Raw genomic sequence first — 19,107 nt, 5'->3', positions numbered from 1 at the left:
TTTCAGGTCAATATACCTATACGGATTACACTATACTATAATAGAAGGACATGGAAAATGCCCACATACCAGATGTACTGAGCCATCCATAAGTATTAGTTCTAACACGACTACCTGTGACCTACGGATGTAATGCCAGTTTGGATTTGCTTCTACAAAGTGTATGAAACTAATACACCAAATGAGCAATAATTTGCCACATGATTGCATCATTCTGCCAGGGATGGACAGCAGCTGAGGGAACAGAGCCTCTCTTCACGTGTACAGTAAAACCTGCAGTGTGGCTGGGTTCAGTAGTCTGGGGATGATCTGTTTTGACCAGCAGCATATGTTTGGTTCGGTCCTACCTGACCTGTTCTACACAGATAAGTTAATGCATGTACACGACTTGGCATCACACATACTGTATTTCCTTTAGTCATAATCAGTCAAGTTTGCATGACTTCTTCACAAAAAGCCTAAAAAAATAAATGGAATAATCTGCTCCAGCGGACGTGCCACGAGTATCAGGTTGTAGTGCATCAGAACACTTTATACCATTTGTGATGTGGAACTTGTTTGCTTCAAAGCACCATACAGAGTTCTCACTGCTTCTGTTACCTCTAAAGTCACATGGTGCTTGAAAGTTCAAAGGGTTGAGAGTCATACAGTAAATGTAGATGTTAAAACTTAATGTAAGCTTAAGGTATCAGCAAGCGTCCACGTGGCCACAGTGACACCGCAAACCTTTACAAGGGTCCCATACAAAGGGTTTACCATTAGACAGTTTCTAGGACTTGGACACTTAGATATGCTGTAGACATTAGTTTTCAATACATTGTTGTTTGAGAGAATATTTTATTTGCCACAACGAGAAATCTACATAGAGTATAAAAGCTTATTTTTCATTCTGCATAAGGGGATTATGTCGTAGCTATGAAGGACATACTGTCGTAGTCCATTGCTTTATAACTCATAGTGAAAGAAAAAGTTGCCATTACAGCGCAATATGCCCTGATTGTATTTAAGTCATGTGTCTACTGTCGTAGTGGTGCTATCCATAGCTGAAATCTGACTCTGGACTATAAATCAAAACCTATTGACGACAGGGCTGCCATTAATACCTTGTGTCAAGAGACAAACCAGTTTAATAGACAAAAAAGGGCTGCTACAGAAATCTTGATATTACACAGATCTGTCGTTTGAACAACCTCCACCCTTGAGCTGAAACTCTTCTGCTTTATTCTCTTTTCCTCCTCCAGCCTTTTCATCTTTCTACCTCTCCCTGAATCACTCTCTCTGCCTGATGCTCCCTTTTCTCCACAAGCTCGTATTAAAATAGTATCATCTACAGTGAGCACGGGGCTGGTGCAGTCAGGACGAGATGACTTTGACATTATTAACGAAAGTGATTGCAGGGAGTTGCATCAGGGAGCGAAGGGAGAGCAGAAGAAGTATTGTTATTTTCAACCATAATAACGTTCAGTAAATACTTCATATACACAGATATGTCTGCACCATCTGTGTGTAGTGTGTTTGTGTGTGTGTGTGTGTGTGTGTGTGTGTGTGTGTGTGTGTGTGTGTGTGTGTGTGTGTGTGTGTGTGTGTGCGTGCGTGTGTGCGCTCGCGTGCGTGGTTGTGCAGGAATGTCATGGTGTAAAGATCCAAGACAGACTGGGGGTTTGGGATTTCTCTCTCTGTCTGTGTGGCCTAACTTTTGATAAAGAATGTATCCCTTAACATCTTCCAGTCCATTCGAGAAGCTTGAAAATATCCCAAGCATTTAGTAGCCGCAATCATTTTGAATTTAATAACTTAAAAAACGAAAATAATTCTCTGTAAATTTTTGTTTGTACAACACTCATAATTAAAATACTACAGGCTCATGGAGCTAAGGGGAATTAATCGAAAATCATTAAGAGAGACTGCAGTGAGTTTCCGTTGTGGGTTGAACCGTGAGTAACAGACAGAAGTAGCGATAGGGGACAGGATCCACGGAGAGAGTGATGACTGAAAGAATCCTGGAGTATCATGTGGCACTGAGGTCAGCACTTGAACAGCTGAGCTTCCTAAGACTGGAGGGAGAGCAGGATATGTTCTTGTCCCATATACAGCATCCAATCGCACAGCCAGTCAGCTGACTCTGACATATTACTATAGTCGGAATTTACAGTCAGAGGCTGATGGATTTGACAGGAGAGATTTCCTGATGGTTCATGTCATAGTCAGTGCCCAAGTGGGAATAGAATCATGAATAAGTTTCATAATTCATGAAATTTGTAAATTGATGATATTAGTCAAAAAGTAATTGCAGCATTTTCCTTAAAGATGGATGACATGACTTCCCAAAACTGAAGCCAAAACATCTCAATCACCCCCTGGTGGCTGGCTGCAGTGTGAGTCATAAACCCTGCTCCCTCCATGTTAGTGCATGGGACATGGATCAAACTAAAAAGTCAAAATACATGTGAGATACATTCTTCTCAAAGATGGTTGGTTTCTGTCATTTTTGAAGTAGTGTTTGTCACACTGGTTCAAGTGTTCATTTTTCCATCCGAAGATTACTGCTGTGGAGACTCTTGCTCCAAATGACGTCTGACAAGCAAGATGGCTGAGTTAGCACCCAGGATATTTTGGCTTAGTGTCTGGACAGTAAGTGGAGACACGCGGTCCATCTTTATATACAGTCTATGATTTTCATACAATTGCTCTACTAGAACTGAAGATACCCTTTCCAAGTGACGGACGGAAATCTGTGCAGCTGAGGCTGAGATATGCTGATGTTGAATTCACACTGTGGTTCAAAGTCAAGGTCAAACTCCAAACATACGATCCTGGAATTCACATGATGCAGCTCAGTGGCAGCCTTCATCGTGAACTCAAACTGTAAGTCAAATTCTCTCTTGTGAAAACTTACTTATCAAGTGATCAATAACTCTTTGTCAAAACAGTCTGTGCTTGAACTTATTGTACCTCGTGATCTCCAGGGAATGGATTCCACCTTTAGTTTCTACCAGGTACCTTCCAGAGGACAAGTCCAGGGTCAGGCCGTCTTTATACCTATAGTGGGAGAAAATTACAGCAATGAGACATTTTACTACTGAGATCAATAATATGATATACAAGAAAAAGTTAGGTAAACAATCTTAGTTCATGAAATACTGCTAAGTTATGCAACTGTTACGTATGGGGAAAATGTAACCAAAAAAACTATATTGAGTATATTTTGTTAATATTTGTAGGCTATTGAATTACCAGGCAAAAAGGTTTTATTGTTGATTTACCATTTTACAATAGGCATGGGGAATCCCTCCACAGTGCAGAAGAGTTGGACTGGAGTGTTTTCATACACAGTGTGGGACCTGAGTCTGACCAGAAAGTGTGGTCCCCTGATCATGTGCTCCTCACGGACATATTTGCAGTCCATCTTTGTCCTCACCTAGAAAGATAAACAAGAATGCTAATTTATACAATGTTATTTACACTGGGGTGTGGATAGTGTGAGTTCATAGATTCTTACCACTTCCTGGATGCGAGCTTGTTTTTTGTGCTCATATCTCTCCTCCATTGCAACAGAGCTTAAGACAAAGAATAAGTTTTATTAATGTACATAGTTAATGTACACAGTTTTTAATAGGCTGAGAATTTAGTAAAGTTGGTAAATTCTTTAAAATATATGTATATTCAGTAAAAAGCATTGGTTTCAATTAAAGGTTCAGTGTGCAAGATTTAGGTAAAAGGGAACTATTGGCAGAAATTGAATTTAAAGTATTTATAGTGATCTAAATTTTCAAATTGTTGTTTTCATTACTCTAGAATTGGCCCTTTATATTTAAATACTTACTATTTACATTGGCAACGGCTCCTCTCTACGGAGGTCGCCATGTTTTTTACAATCGTCCAAACTGGACAAACTTGACACCTTTTGAGTTTTTATTACAACTGAGGCTACAACAGGTTCTCTTTCATGTTTGGAAGGGGAGGGTGAGGGGTATTCAGCTGCAACATGCAACTTCACCACTAGATGTAACTAAATTATACACACTGAACCTTTAAATAAAAATGCCTTGAGCATGTGGACAGCTCTTATACAGGTGTCTGCTGGTACAAATTAGAAGTTCTAGCAAACTAATACCACACATGACAGAGTTAAAAAAATTAAAAACGTCATTTACAACCCTTGTTCTAGGAGCAAAGATACAGACACATCTAGAAAGCTCCTCAGGTCTGTCCACTGTTCTCTGCTGAGCAGTGCACTGAAATTTCATATACAGTATATAAATATATATATATATAATCCCAATAAAACCATGGACCATTATACCCCAACTGCACATCCATCAAAACTTATGAAGTTTCACTATGACAAATTTAGATGTCACTCCTGTACTTAATGAATTCAATCCATCCACCCGTAAGCTATGCCACTTATTGTCAAGGGTTGCACGAGGGATAAAGGAGCCGATCCCAGCTGACATTGGATGACGAGCAGGAAACACCCTCGACAGATTACAAGTCTATCACAGGGTTGATATCCAGAGACAAACAACTATTCAAGCTCTCGTTCACACCTATGGCCTTCCTTCATGTCTTTGGACTGTGAGAGGAAACAGGAATAGACAGAACAAACTGTCATAGGCACAAGAGAACATGCAAACACAATCACACACAGTGCTAACCACTGCACCACTGTGCTGCCCCACTGACTAAATTAAGATGACAATTTTCTTTTTTTAATTGGCCATACATGCTTTCAACATCTGCCATGATTTCAACAAGAGAAGGGGTTGTGTAGGATACTAACTGTGGCAGGAAAGTTAAGGCTCCCTAACTGAGACTAAAGAGCAGGATGTCAATGCACGATCCGACCCAATTGATGAGATAAGAGACTTAACTTTTATATGTGGGCTCATGTGGTTGACATCAGAAAACCTTGAGCACAATAGAAGTTATTTCGATTGCCTTTGTGAAATCCTCCAGGACAAAAATGTATATCTTCCATTGGGAGAGCCATTTCTGTTATAGGTTAAAAGATAATCACAATGCCCACCAGCTCTGAATCTGTCTCTTTCATCACTGTTGTCTGTAAGACATTCAGGCTAGAGGTCATTTCCCAACAGCCAACTGAAAATTGAATGAAGTGCCCTGCAGTCCAGACAGACAGAAGAAATATGGCAGAGGTACTTAAGGTGGCTTTTGTGATGATCTGACACTGTGATGAGACCAGGGCTGGAAGGACAATGCTGCATGGTGATGAACATCCTTGACTAAAAGTAATTATCAGAGTTCTTGTTTTGCAAGTGGGTGCTTGGTTGGGGCATGACAGCTCTTTACAGGGCCTGTGGGATTTGTGAGGATTCATCCTAATTGGAGAAACAAATGCCAGTGCGCTGCTATACAGAGAACAGTGGGTACACCTATGTGAAAAGAACAGAATTCCAATTACTTCACCTAGGAAAGAGTGTATTTCTAGCAAAATAGAAAGAAATCTTTAGCACATCAGTCATTGTTCAAGGGACATTGCACAAATACACTTACTTGAGGTTGAAATAGAAAGATAAGAATTAGGTTAGGGAATACGCTCTATACGAGCAGAAGTGGTGCCATGTGGAAAAAAGAATCAATCACACGTTGTTATTTAACAAAGGTCAGACTTGTGTTGGGGTTAGCGGATTATTCGCAAAAAGAAAAGAAAAGAAAAGCAAGAAAATGTGAGTAGCAGCAAGAGTAAGATGTTTGAAGTGGTAAGTGTGGACATGAATCAAAGCAGCCAGAATACCTGTTGGTATTCCTCTTAAATGTCACACACAAAAACAAACACATAAACACTCCACATAGTGTTAGCAAGAGATTTTTATTCCCCCCTACGGTGTTGTAGAATTAATGTCAGCCGTATTGTTATAATCCCAATGAAATGTCAAAAACAACATTTTCTACACAATACAGGTTTCCAGAGAGACCTGTGTTCAAATTGGTGAAGTTAATCCAATTTAGATCGACTTGAATCATCATTAACATCAGTTTGAGACTTTTCCTGCTTTAATTCAAACTTTAACTTTAAAATCTGATTAGCCAGGATATGAATTTCAAAGATGAACTTGGGATATCCCTTGTTAAAAAATATATCCATGTTTAGCTTGGGACTAATTGGGTTAGCCGTAGCATCTCAACCTTGGCTGGGTTTTTTAAGCAAGGTTGTTTTTGCTACAGTTTAACAATGAAAAAGGTTGCTACTGTTACAATTCTACAATTAGTATAATATTAGAACTATTAGAGTGCTACATTAGCTTGATGCTTTGGTTATAACTTCAGTAGAATCAGCGTTTATCCTGTACCTGCTGTATTCTTTAACCACATAGTTGCTCTGTTTGTGGTGATATTCGTGGTTGTAATTCCCACGTTTGTTCCACACTGACATGATGGCGTTCTACGACCTGTTGGACCAGCAAAGCACACAAATACACACAAATACTGATATGGTAGCAAAGTACAGTATATTCTTGTCTGCAGGCAACAGTGACACCGACATACACAACACAAAGGCTGTCGAACATGAAGATTACGTAGTCAAACTTAAAGAAGGAAGAGGAGGGTTAATTATGTCGAGGAGCATCTGGGACAACTGGCAGTGAAATGTTGTCTTTGTCTGTGTCGACGTGCTTTGCAGCAGCAATAAAGAGCTGCCTCGTCCCCTACAAAAAGAAAGGCCCTCCTGAAATTTAGACAAGAAAAGCTGCCACACACACACACACACACACACACACACACACACACACACACACACACACACACACACAGCAATGACAAGGTGACACTGCATTGATTTACACACGTAAACACACACATGTTGCACATAAACACAAGGCATGGATGCACACTATTGTTGGACCAGTGACGTGTATCAACAAGAACTGAGAGTACAGCTGCACCAGAGATCGTCCTTCACCTCGACAGCTCTAAGTTCAGCCTCAGCAGTTACAGCTTGTTCATCAAACTGTGCTGGACTGTAAATATTGTAATTTTCCACTTTCAAGACAAGTGAGTCAAACGACACAAAATGAAAAGAATAGTTATTAAGTGTAAGCTCTGGAACAAACACGCATGAACACTGACAAGTTTAAAGTTTGACGCCGTCAAATAAAAACATTGAATAATAAAAAAGGATATTTTTGAAGAGTCTCACCATTTGAGAAATTGCATCCTTCATTTTTACATTCTCAGATAAAAATGTGTTCATATGTATCACAAAAGCTCCAAAGTTTGTAACGCAACATACCACAGTATCCACTGTAGCATTCTACACCACCAAGGCCATCTTTCTTTTATCACCACTGAAGCCTTTGATAACAATTGTGTGTATTTACACCCCCATCTTTAAGCTAAATGGTAAAGTCTTTATTTAGTGAAAACTGAAGTTAATTTAAATTCCTTTCCCTTCCAGGTGATCACAGCATTTACTTCCCAAACCATTTGAGCCGTTTCTCATTACTGGGTGTCGGCAATAAACATACAGACACCTAAGCAAGAGCATACGTTTGCCTTACATCATGCACATACAGTGGAACAGATTTACCTTACATCACCCAAGTCTTCAGAGACTAGAAATAAGGTCACATGAAACATGAAGCCCAAACCTCACCCTGGGAGCTACTGCAACGTGTTTAAGACATTCCCACCTCCACATCTCTGAAACACCCACCCAAGCTTCGGGGTCGCTGTGCCCACTGCCCAAGCCATGTTTAACTCACATCTGATGCCCCAAAGCAATCAATCACACAGCAGGTATAGAAGATGGATGACACCATCATGCCATAATCCCGGACCTTTAACCTCTAACCCTAACATCAATGAATCATGAGGTTTAGCAGTGGACGAGTTTATGCTTTTGAATTTTCATGTCCATCCTCTTTCACGTATATAATAGTTGACATTGAAAAGATCAGCATATGAATAATCTTTGGAACTTAGTTGAACAAAGGAACAAAATGCTTCACACTGAAAGATCCAAACAACACACAGGAAGACGTCCTTCCAAAGATAATATACATTAAACTGAACTGCCATCAGGCAAGTGGTCACTGTGAGCAAGTGATGTTTTATCCCCAACTTTCCTTCACCAGATTTTCAGTAGCAGTCCTCTGCCTCTGTCAGTCGGTCCAGTACTGTAAATATCTGCCAAATGACACCTGAGCTTCTCTCTCAATTCTCAACCATAACTGTGCAAACCAATGAAAATCTGCAGGATAATCATGAACAGTTGCTATCTAGATTACTTGTAATGCAACCAATGAAGGTTGATACAGATAAATGAGGTTCATTTTCATGTGGGAAATGTGTCATTTAAGATGAAACATTTGTCAGTGAACAAGCACAACGTCAAGTTTAAATGAGGTCAATGAACTAAAAGTACCAGAACCAAACACCAGCAATTTGTCCGATGAAGCAGCAGTCCCAAGTGTCCCTACTAAATTTGACTGTCTTGTCAGCGTCCATTCTGACCAATTAGAGTTACTATGATAAACACACTTAGACTTGTTGTCTATCTCATTTGTCCCAGACAAGATGATTAAGATCATTATCCTCAAAACACATCCTTCTTAACTCACAACTCATATCTTAGATCACTTGAACTATTATCAGCTCTGGTTAGGGGCCATACAACATCCTGTAGTCGTTCCCTAATCCGCTCTCTGTACCTCCATCCCACTGGTTCCACCTGCTGCAGTTGGGCTTGAAACAAAAGTAGCTGAAAAAGCAGAGGGTATTGAAGCGATAGAAACAGAAAACAGAGTAAAAAGAAATCCTTTTTCTTACCCCTTTGAGATTTCCTTTGCACTGACTTCGGGTGACAGCCTGAATCCACAGGGAGTCAGCCTAAACCAAGTACCAGGCCAACACAACCACCACCCGTCTCCAACAGACCCCCACCTGCCGCTCACTGAGGCCTTAAAAGGAGACAGAGCTGCCTATATATAACCAGTATCCCTCAAGAAGCAGGGCTGCTAGAACATATGAACATTTAAAACAGACTTTAGTCATTACAATTTTTACTGGAATCTAAGTTCGTAACAACTGATGCTAAAAAAAAATGGTTAGTAAAGTAAAGTACAACAGCTGATCAATGCAAAGAATGCAACCATGGGGGTAGGGCACATATACAAGCAGCATTTTTAGCTTCATGGAAAAGGAAACAATATAGTGTGCGTTCTAAAATACAAGTTTACCAGTGCTGGTTACATTCATTTCTCCCAGATCAAATGTTACTGAGTAGTTCAGATTCTGCTGTGTGGTTTTGGAGGATGTGTGAGGTGGTGCTGTTATTGCAAAGAGGTGTTTCTGTTATAAACTCTTCTCTGCATAACACAACAGAAGCAGGGCCACACAGCTGCAGTACACAGCTGTTTCACTTATACATCTAGCTGCACTTTGGACAGAACTGAAAACCCTCTCCAAGATCTTTCTCCACCTGCATTCAGAAGCTTCTTGAGACACTGTGTCGCATGCTGATCTTTGGCCGGAGCCTATTTATAAAACTAGCTACAGTTACAGCCCCGACTATTCCTGACACAGTGGAGGAGCTGTGAAACGCATTTCACATCTGATGGGAAATCATATGATGGGAAAATTAGAGGGAAGGAAAGAGAGAGAGTGTCAGGGTGAGAGACTGGGGAACGCTGTGTGATGCGTCAGTGGCGCAGACTGAAAAGTATTAGTGAAAAAGGCAGAAGACAAGAAGGCAACATAGAAAAACAACCTCTCACCATCATACACCCAGTCCATTAAGTATGGATGGAACATATATATATATGGGAGGTGGAGGGGGGCTTGGCAACAAAGAAGGACACTTTTTTGCAAAAGTATTGTTTTAATAGTTAATGGTCATTTTTTTTGTCTCGTTCAGATGAGCAGCACCTTTTACAGAATCAAAATAATCTAGTCAAATCCCACAGACGCAGACTTTTTCTATGGTTAGGGTCAAAAAGCCTGGATAATGAATTTGCAATAACTTACCAAAGTGCATTAGCAAACTATGAGCAACATCAAATACAAAAAATAAATATATATATATATACATATATGCATGAACAATTTAAAATCACATATACAAAGTTTAACATTATGTGAGAGGGATTTTTACCTATGAAAGACTGTTTAAATGTGTGTGTGTGCGTCCGTGCGTGTGTGCGTGTGTGTGCGTGCGCGTCCGCGTGCGCGTGTGCGTGGGTGGGTGCAGAACTGATGCCTGTCTGTGGTTGCAAAGAGCCCTCTGTTGGTCATATATTAGAACACCTATCTCTGTAACCAAAGCCCAGTGATAATTTTAGTACATTATGTTGCTGGCAGGCAGTAAGATGATGGTGAGCTTGAACTGCAGGGTAACGATCTTCAGCAAGGCGACAGAGCAGAAACAAAAGCAAACAACAACAACAACAACAACAACAATAAGAATAGGAATAATGAGTTTATTTCAATCATTTGATTCATCCTGGTAGAAGCACCTCGGACAATAGGCTACTTCCTCCAGAAAGCTGTTCTTGATTTTATCTGAATTTTTTTTTATCTTTAAAGGCACTGGTCAAATTAATTCCAGCAGAAAGCCATTTTTGATATTATCTAGGGTGTTTATTCGATTTTTGTCCTTTTCTATTGATTTGTTGTCTTGTTTGATGTGAGGCACTCTGAAACTGTGTCATGAAAAGTGCTATATAAATAAAGCCTATTATTATTGCTGTTGTTGTTTTTGTTATTATTATTATTAGTAGTAGTATTGTTGTTGTTAGTTTTGCTAGACATCTGTTTCTGACAAATCGGAGTTATACTTTCTTCCAGTATTTCTTTCTGTAATCATGTGGTGAAATCCTCATCACGCCTCGCAGAGAAAGGGGCGTTTACACCCTGCTACAGTAGAACCTCCTCTCTAATAGCACCGCTCTCAGACCTGTGTATCTGATCAGCCCGTGTGACCCTGTACCAGGTCCACCACGTGACGCGTACAGCGCTCCTGATTGGCTGAGTAGAGTGGTAGGTAGGGAGGCGGCTGCGGGACATAAACATTCAGTCTGTCTAGTCCCGAGTACTGAGATAACCGAGCTAACCGAGCTAACTGAGCTAACTGGGCTAAGTGAAACACTGCGAGGCGTCCGGACAACCACTACCAACCTCTGTAGCAGCATATACAGCGTAAGGTGAGGCCAGTATACATTCTACATTTGTTCTAAATGAAGCTTGACTAACAGGGTAAGTCGGCTGTAGATCTGTCGGCTAATGTTTAACGTTCAACCTCCGATATTAAGTTTAGTCTCGTACTTTAGCTTCAGATTAAGCTAACGTTGACTACCTGTGCCTGACCACTGACTTCAGAGAGGGTCGTTGTTTCCTCCTGTTTGTCAACTTCAGCACTTCAGTCTTTATGTGTCAGACAGTTGCTTCACAGCGTGTTTCCGTGAAACCTTTGTCCCTAATGCAGCTCAACTGTCAACTGTGCTGCAGACATATGTGTCTCAGAAGTACATGTGTATGTATTTGTGTGTACTTGTCCCTGGACTTGTTGTGTTGCCACAGACTGCACATTCTCATGAGTGGGACCCACACACTAAGTTAATTACCAGTTCCATTTCTAGTTCATTAAACTGCAGCGTTGCCGTATTTGTCAGTGCAGTCTTCTCCACGAGTGGTGGTTCTTTTTAAAATAGCCCAGTCAGCACTCGCAGACCTGAGGTTTCCATGCACTTTATTGATTGACTGTATTCGTGAGGGAGAGATTGCTGAGTTGTTTCTTTTGTTGCCTCATGAAGTGGCCACATGAAGTCTACCCCCCCCACACACACACACACACACACACACACACACACACACACACACACACACACACACACACACACACACTCATTTCCTCTCATTCAAGCCACTACCTGTTTTCATCCTTGTGACATGCATGGCGTGTGCGGCTTGTGCCAGTTTGGCTTTTAGTGGACCAGTCAAACATTGACTAACCTGCAGCACGTGATTTCAGCAAAACTTCCCACTAAAGCAATCTGCTTAGACAGTATGGTGACGCACACATGTTCCTACAGGCACGAGGGATTTGCTGATGCTGCACTGTGGTTTAAAGTGGATGTTTGTTGAAACTCTGGGTTGTTCTCATGTTCCCTACTGAGTTCTGGTCAAAAGCAGCTGACATGTGTTATGTTATTTATTTTATGTGTTGTAGGTGAGCCATGAAGCTCTGCCCACCTCTTCTGCTCTGCCTGGCAGCAGCACTGTCTTCTGCCTTTGTGGTTTCACCCCCGTAAGTACAGCAAAATGACGTGACCTGCTATTTGACTGAATTGACATAGAGCTGTCACTAAATGTTTTCATTATCATGCAATATAAATAACAATTAAAGAGGATTGAGACATGAATGTGTGTGTATTTCAGACACATGTGGACCAAACTGATCCTGACCCACCACTGGCCCTGCAGCTTCTGTGTTGTAAGTAATTCCCTTTTATTTATCGTATCACTCTTCAACTTCTAATTCCTAAATATCATGTGATGTCAGAGTCATGAGACTAGTTGTGTGCCAGCAGTCTTGTGGGTTTAGGTAACATTGCAGAGTATGCAGTTTTAAATGTCATGGCAAAAAAAAAATCCACATCCCTTATTTCGTGCTTTTATTTTTGGGAGTTGTTTTGTTGTTCATCTTAATTAACAGTCTACGGTTCAAATCTTTGGGTACCCTGTGACTTTCCATCACATGCATGTTTCTGTCAAAAAAACAGGTTTGCTGCCTATTTGCTTCAGGTCTGTTTTTGCTCATTATTTCATTTCGACAATTACAATCAAAGTTTCTATCGTGGCATTTTAGGGAAGAAATTCTAAGTAATTTAGTCTATTCTCTGTATAACGGCTCAATTAAAAAGGTTTATATGTAGATCCTTAACTGTAAAACCACAGCACTTCCCCTTTCTGGGACATGACTCAGTGGGTAATGTTTTTTTTAGGTGGTTGTCAACATAAATGCAAGAGGCAAGACATACTGGAACTTCAAATTGATTGTTCATTTTATCAGTCATGAAGTAAATGTTTTAAGTACCAACACAAAACTGTATGTTACAACTTCTAAAATGTCAGAATGTTGCTATTTCTGTTTCCCTTAGTTGTTTTTGGCAGACCTTAAGATGTCATGGGCTTGCTTTATTGACCATTTTCATTGTATCTCATGATATTTTATAGACCAAATAATTACTTCTTTATATAAGAATAATGAAAGGAATCAATATTAGAAATAATCATCGGTCGCCACCCTTATAGTTACTCTCCAAAGGATTTTTGTATTTCAGCCCAATGAATGCGGTGAGATTAGATAAGATAAGATAAGAGAAAACTGATTACTAGTAATATGATTAAGTGTCAGGATTATGTATTCAGATTGACTAAGAGTATTCATTTTGGTCAATTTCAGATGGAACCTTGTCATGCCAACATCAGCTACTGGACACTACATGGACTCTGGTAAGTGTGTGTGGGTTTGATTGTGTGTCATAGGCTAGTCTTTCAGATTACAGACCAGGTAATTTGGGACAGTTTGTCCAACTCGGGACAAGATCAGTGTCCCCAATTTGTAATAAGTTGATTTTTGGGTCAGTGGTTCATTTTACCTAGTGGTCTTATTGTGGGACTTGGGGTTTTAAAGTGTGAGAGTGCTATCCTGGGAGCCGAATATGGAATCAGGAGACCAGAAACATGTCAGGGTTAGACCACTGAGAGCTTTTTAAACAAAAAGGTATATGTTTAAAAATAATCCTGTATTTTACAGGTAACCAATGAAAGTGAGCCAGAACAGGAATGATATGTTGATTTTGTTTCTACCCGTTAAAAGTCTGGCAGCTGCATTTTGGACCATTAGCAATTGAGACAGGTTGTAATTGGTCAAACCCATATAAAGAAAATAGCAATAATCCAGCCAGGAGGTGAAAAAAGCACGAGTTAAACATGTCTTTGAGGTCAGGATTAGGTAAATTGTGGTTATAGGGTAAGTCATAAGGAACTCTATGACTCTGTGACAACATGCTAATTGTGCAACTACCTGCTAGGTGTTATCACCTTGGAGAAGTGGTTATGACTAAATCATCTGTTTGAAAACTTGTAAAAAGTATATAGTATAAGAATAAAATGCATCAGAACTTTGAAAAACTGCTACAGGGATATATGCTGTTCGCAACTCGACTTTTTAGTGCATCGAGTGACTGTTACTGAAATGTTATACATAGCAGGGACTGTCTTTTATTATTGCTGCTTTCATTGTTTACACTGATATACTCTGAATCTGTTTTACAGGCCAGATAAAGGGCAAGCCTGCAACTCATCATGGCATTTCAACTCTTCTCAAATAGAGGTATAACATTAGTCACACAGTGTGTATTTGTTATTAATCATAAAATTCAAAATGTATTTTATCCTCTTCCTGTAATGTGTTCAAACTGTAGATTTGTAATCGTTTTGATTTGGAGAAGGAACCTAAACAAACCCTTTTACATCAAGATGGAGCTATTGGACAGAGAGAGAGAAGAAGCATAAAGCTAAATTCCTCAGAATAACAAAAGTAAAAGTTCTGTCAATCTAAAGCAGACAAAAGCAAGATGTGTATTCTGGAATGAACTGGATCTAGAAGAGAAAATACATACATTTTTGAATAATTTTGTCCAGTTGATTAAATTAAGTACCAATGGATAAAACAAATCTGTTGTTTTGTTTGTGTTTTCAGGACCTGCTTCCTGAAATGAGGAAAAATTGGCCTGACTTACTTGACCCCTTATCTACTGCCTTTTGGTAATGTTTCAGTTAATCCTTTTATGTTACTGTCTCATTCATTTCCCTTTTAGTTGGGTGTGTTCCAGTTTAATATATACGATGGAAGTGTACTTCTACCACATCAGTGCTATCTTGCATGACTGCTGCTGCATTGTTTGTGTGGTTGTTTAGTGAGTACATCCTCATGTAGATTCAGATACTATGATACAGGATAATAACTGTGTAGTTCTTCTTCTCTGTCTCGTAGTGTGGGTAGAAATGAATGCACTATGCTCTTCTGTATCATATGAACTGTGTGATCTCAAAGATGTGAGCGTATGACCTTGTTGTCAGACCAACACCACAACAGTTACTGTGACTGGTCTGAAGGGAATTGATGTTCTTCCCAGTCATACACTGCACCTCACCTCTGAACATTGACGTGTTCCTGTTTATTTCCGTGACAACAGCGACCGCTATTGGTTTACTGTCTTGTCTATAGTATGTAGTATAGTTTATATATATAGAATAGACTGTGTTCCTTTTAAAACTTTTAACAATACATCAGTTTGCCAGTATTATGTGCTATTATAAGCTTTTCATAGATATCACTATTGGCATTAATGTTTGCTGTCATGCGCAGATATGAAATATTTTATTTTACAGAATAAACGACACAAGAAAGATGAGCTGAAAACATTTTACGTTGTTTTCCATGTTATTTTCAAGTTCATTATATTGTTTATTTGTTCATGATGTTATGGTTAAACTGTAAAAACATTTCTTTGTCATACGTTTGGGTTTGACAATGACATCTTTGGAATCGTTGAAAATTTGTTTATTATATGTATCGGCTGGTATATTGGTGCCTCGTGTTCCTGTCTGAAATGTGTTTATCATATCAGTAAAAAGTATTGCCACTTGTTTGTCTTTCTACTTTAACAGGAAGTATGAGTGGAACAAACACGGTACATGTGCAGCAAAAGCCGAGGCTCTGAACAGTCAACATAAATACTTCAGCAAGGCTCTGGAGCTGTACCACAAATTGGATTTGGACAGGTACAGATCATCTTCATGTGCACCTACACAAACCACTAACCATTGTCTCATGTTCTAGTTCTCAGTATTGTCTTCAACCCCTTCACATATTTACCAACACCTCAAATCTGTATTTCTGTTATTGTAGCATCCTGACGAAGTTCAACATCACTCCTTCTGACAAATACTACGCAGTAGGTCTATTTATATTTTAAACATCAAATATAAGTCTGATAAAATCTCAAATATAAGTGTTACATAAGGATTAATTTGTGGAATTATTGTGCCTCATAATAATAATAATATGGAAGCTAAGGTTTCTCACTTTCCCTCCTCTCTCTTTTACTAATGTGTCTATTTGTAGTTTTCACAAATTGAAGGAGTCATAGAGACCTTCTACGGCGTTAAACCTAAGATCCAGTGCATCCACCCATCAAAGGTATAAGCACCTAATATCATTTTCACGGTTCAATTGTTGTCTGACAGTCTGATAGATGGCTAAATGTTGTGTTTTTGTTTTCGACAGAATGCCGATGCCCAGATTTTGGGGCAGATTGAGATCTGTTTCCACCCGGACTTCACCCTCGTGAACTGTGATAAACACGGACACCACGACAATCACCCGGCTGTTGACAAGGCATCCGAGTTCAGCGTGTGTGACCCTGATATGCCAGTTTCCTACCCACCTCTTTCATAAGACACAGACAATGTGCAAACTGAAACGCAGCAACTCGCTACGCTCATTCACACATTGAGACAAATGCATTCTTTGGTTACCTGTCAGTTGTACTGTAAAACTGGGATCACACACACGCTAACCATAATTATATTTTTCTCCGATTTTACAATGAACATCAAGGCTTTAATGAAATTATATGTCTTAAGTAGTCTTAGACAATCGGTGTAAACTGAAAACGTTTTTCAACTTCACAGAAATGCTGGCTGGGACAAGTACTTGAACAAAAATATCACATTCATTGCATCGTTGCACCTTTATCACATTTAATGCATTACTCTTTTTTTTAATCCATCTCAAACCAGGACACACAGACACACACTCCACTACAACATAGTGCCTTAATGGAATTATGTCCCTTCCTGACCCTTAGTAGTAGATGAGTCCTAAAATGTACACGGTGTTGTTCCAGGACACAGCAGGAGACCGTGTTAAGTCTAGGTCGAGGCAGGTGAGCTGACAGGCAGATTTAGGGCTCTATCTCTTGTGGAGTTGGCAAATGAGTGCAGTCTTGGTGTTTTTCGTATGTGCAGATGGATCTTTGTCTGTATAATGAGTGTGTAGACAAACCACAGTGCATATCTTTGTTTGCTTATGTGCCACCTATCAATTGCCATTTTATTCACCTTATTCTAGGGTTGAATGGATTTTAACTATTCTATAAAAGCTTTTTCTGCATTATGATGGTTAGATTCAACCAATACATCAAAATAGCTGGTGTTATCTATCGGCACCTCACTACACAATTATTACTGGGTTGTATTTTTACATAATTTTCATGGCTTTTGGGGATAGGGTCATTTTAAGACCCACACTGCTGCTTAACTACTAGAGGTAGCTGCCCTCTAATGTTTGACAAGTATATCAGCTATTATCGAAGTTGTGCTTTAGGCCTGGTTAGGTCTGTGCTGCTGGAGGGCTGATAATCACGGTAACATGATTGAAAACAATAGAAAGTAATAATAGTATATGTACAATAAATGCCTATTTTTCTTAAGGACACACCCCAAATACGACACATCAAAAATGATATCGCACAAATTCATTATGCACCATTTTTGACACGTGCACAAATCAAACCTGTTTCCTCAAGGATGTAGCAACTATTTTTACAAACAATGTTTTGGTAAACACAGATTTCTACTTTGTCTTTTCTCTGTTGGTTCTGTTTGTATTTGTCTGTTTTATTTTTTGCAAAGATGAATTGATTAATTGTAGGTGGAAATATGATTATAGCTTTAGGGGACACATGTGTGAAATGTATCAAATGAACATTTGTACATTTTTAACATCAATAAAACATTTGGTATCAAGACAAACTGTCCTGTATTCATCAGTGAGTGATTATGTAATATGCAATATTGATAAAGTGGATCTATTTGCATTTATGTAATTGAACGTGAATTCCACCTAAAAATAGAGCGACCATCTGCCCCATGACTGTTGTCAAGTAAAGTATAGTAACAGTATTATCTTAGTCTGTCTTTCTGTTCAGATCTACTCCGTGTGTATGAATATTAATGTTGTGATCCCCTTACAGAGCCTTAATCCCACCGGGACAAAGACACCAGCCCGTAATCCTGAATCTCCTCCCACAACGCAGCTCCAGCAGATTGACTGAACACATCTGATTATGTTTTCAACAGTGCGAAAATGCCCCGAAACTATGTGCCAGCTATATTCTTAATGTTTTCCAAATCCTGTCAAACACAGGAAAGCACCAGTGTGAGCTCTGGTTTTAGTTCCAAGTTTGAGGATCACGGTTAAAGCAGCTGAGCAATTTGAAACCATAATTTAGCAAAAAAAACAGGAAAAACATGTCAAGCTCAGGTCATCTGCGGATGCTTGACCCCTGCAGTCCTGATTTACCCCTATTTCATCCAATAAACCCCCATCGCCTCTGCTTCACTTGGGCTCTACCTTCACTCCCTCCTCCCTCTCTCTCTCTCTCTGGCTCTATGATTATGTAACACTGCAGCTCTGCAAAGCTGCTGATGTGACAGATCCAAGTACCTACACACACCCAGTGATCAGCCAGATCAGGCTGTGCTCTCTTTGGCTGCTGTCCCCAGCTTCTGCCACCATTATTGATGTGTAGCATTGATTGCTGTCCTCAATAGTCCATTGAACTCTTGCGTAATGTGACTGGAGCTGAGCCACAGTGTTTGCTATGATTTCGTGCGTCTTACTTTATTTTGTCATCTGTCACCTTTTTTATCCATCCTGTGTGTGTGTGTGTGTGTGTGTGTGTGTGTGTGTGTGTGTGTGTGTGTGTGTGTGTGTGTGTGTGTGTGTGTGTGTGTGTGTGTGTGTGTGTGTGTGTGTGTGTGTGTGTGTGTGTGTGAGAGAGTCAGTCAGTCAGTCAGTCAGTCAGTCAGTCATTGGATGTCATGCAGGAGCAAAAAGGAGAAGGGACAGTGGCAGACAGGGAGAGGTAGCCGGCCTGCACCATGTGACCTCGCCAGCTGTTGCTGTATACTGGTGGGAGAAAGAGAGGGAGAGAGGGAGAGAGAGGGGGGAGGTGAGGGGCAGGGGGGGGGGGAGAAAATGCGAGGGAGGGGTTCTGGATCTCGCCTGTG

At 39.9% G+C, this 19,107-nt stretch overlaps 2 protein-coding genes across 4 annotated transcripts in view; one reads left to right on the top strand and one right to left on the bottom strand.

Annotated features, from left to right (window-relative positions):
• myom2b (myomesin 2b) overlaps window positions 1-8,924 on the bottom strand; it is a 29,717-nt gene extending 20,793 nt beyond the window's left edge. The window contains exons 1-5 of one of the 2 annotated variants that reach the window (XR_004612569.1): window positions 8,794-8,924; window positions 6,315-6,413; window positions 3,500-3,557; window positions 3,264-3,418; window positions 2,953-3,039 (exon numbers count right to left, since the gene is read on the bottom strand). Coding sequence is in view for 1 of the 2 variants with exons in the window: in XM_034574946.1 (XP_034430837.1) it covers window positions 2,953-3,039; window positions 3,264-3,418; window positions 3,500-3,557; window positions 6,315-6,397 (383 nt within the window). In the remaining variant the exon portion in view is untranslated. The remainder of the gene's footprint in view (window positions 1-2,952; window positions 3,040-3,263; window positions 3,419-3,499; window positions 3,558-6,314; window positions 6,414-8,793) is intronic. The other variant, XM_034574946.1, reaches the window with a different exon arrangement.
• A 2,071-nt stretch (window positions 8,925-10,995) lies between these two features.
• Window positions 10,996-17,847, top strand: rnaset2 (ribonuclease T2). 2 transcript variants are annotated; one of them, XM_034581748.1, is made up of 10 exons: window positions 10,996-11,165; window positions 12,191-12,268; window positions 12,400-12,454; window positions 13,427-13,476; window positions 14,302-14,359; window positions 14,729-14,793; window positions 15,700-15,813; window positions 15,941-15,986; window positions 16,157-16,231; window positions 16,319-17,847. In XM_034581748.1, exons 2-10 carry the CDS (start codon window positions 12,198-12,200, stop codon window positions 16,487-16,489), a joined length of 705 nt encoding a protein of 234 aa, XP_034437639.1. In that variant the 5' UTR covers window positions 10,996-11,165; window positions 12,191-12,197; the 3' UTR covers window positions 16,490-17,847. The 2 variants fall into 2 exon arrangements, with proteins under 2 accessions (XP_034437639.1, XP_034437640.1); XM_034581749.1 differs by having other exon boundaries at window positions 11,015-11,160.
• Window positions 17,848-19,107: the final 1,260 nt, after the last annotated feature.

This window comes from Hippoglossus hippoglossus, chromosome 3, assembly GCF_009819705.1.
Source record: "Hippoglossus hippoglossus isolate fHipHip1 chromosome 3, fHipHip1.pri, whole genome shotgun sequence".
Classification (NCBI taxonomy): domain Eukaryota; kingdom Metazoa; phylum Chordata; class Actinopteri; order Pleuronectiformes; family Pleuronectidae; genus Hippoglossus; species Hippoglossus hippoglossus.
This window is presented reverse-complemented; position numbering and strand designations above follow the sequence as displayed.

What these genes read in the sequence shown, in the direction of transcription:
- rnaset2 (XM_034581748.1), top strand. Translation starts at nt 12,198, where the DNA reads ATGAAGCTCTGCCCACCTCTTCTGCTCTGCCTGGCAGCAGCACTGTCT. An exon ending in GCCTTTGTGGTTTCACCCCC is followed by an intron (nt 12,269 to 12,399) that starts GTAAGTACAGCA and finishes TGTGTATTTCAG; the next exon opens with ACACATGTGGACCAAACTGA. An exon ending in TGGACACTACATGGACTCTG is followed by an intron (nt 13,477 to 14,301) that starts GTAAGTGTGTGT and finishes TCTGTTTTACAG; the next exon opens with GCCAGATAAAGGGCAAGCCT.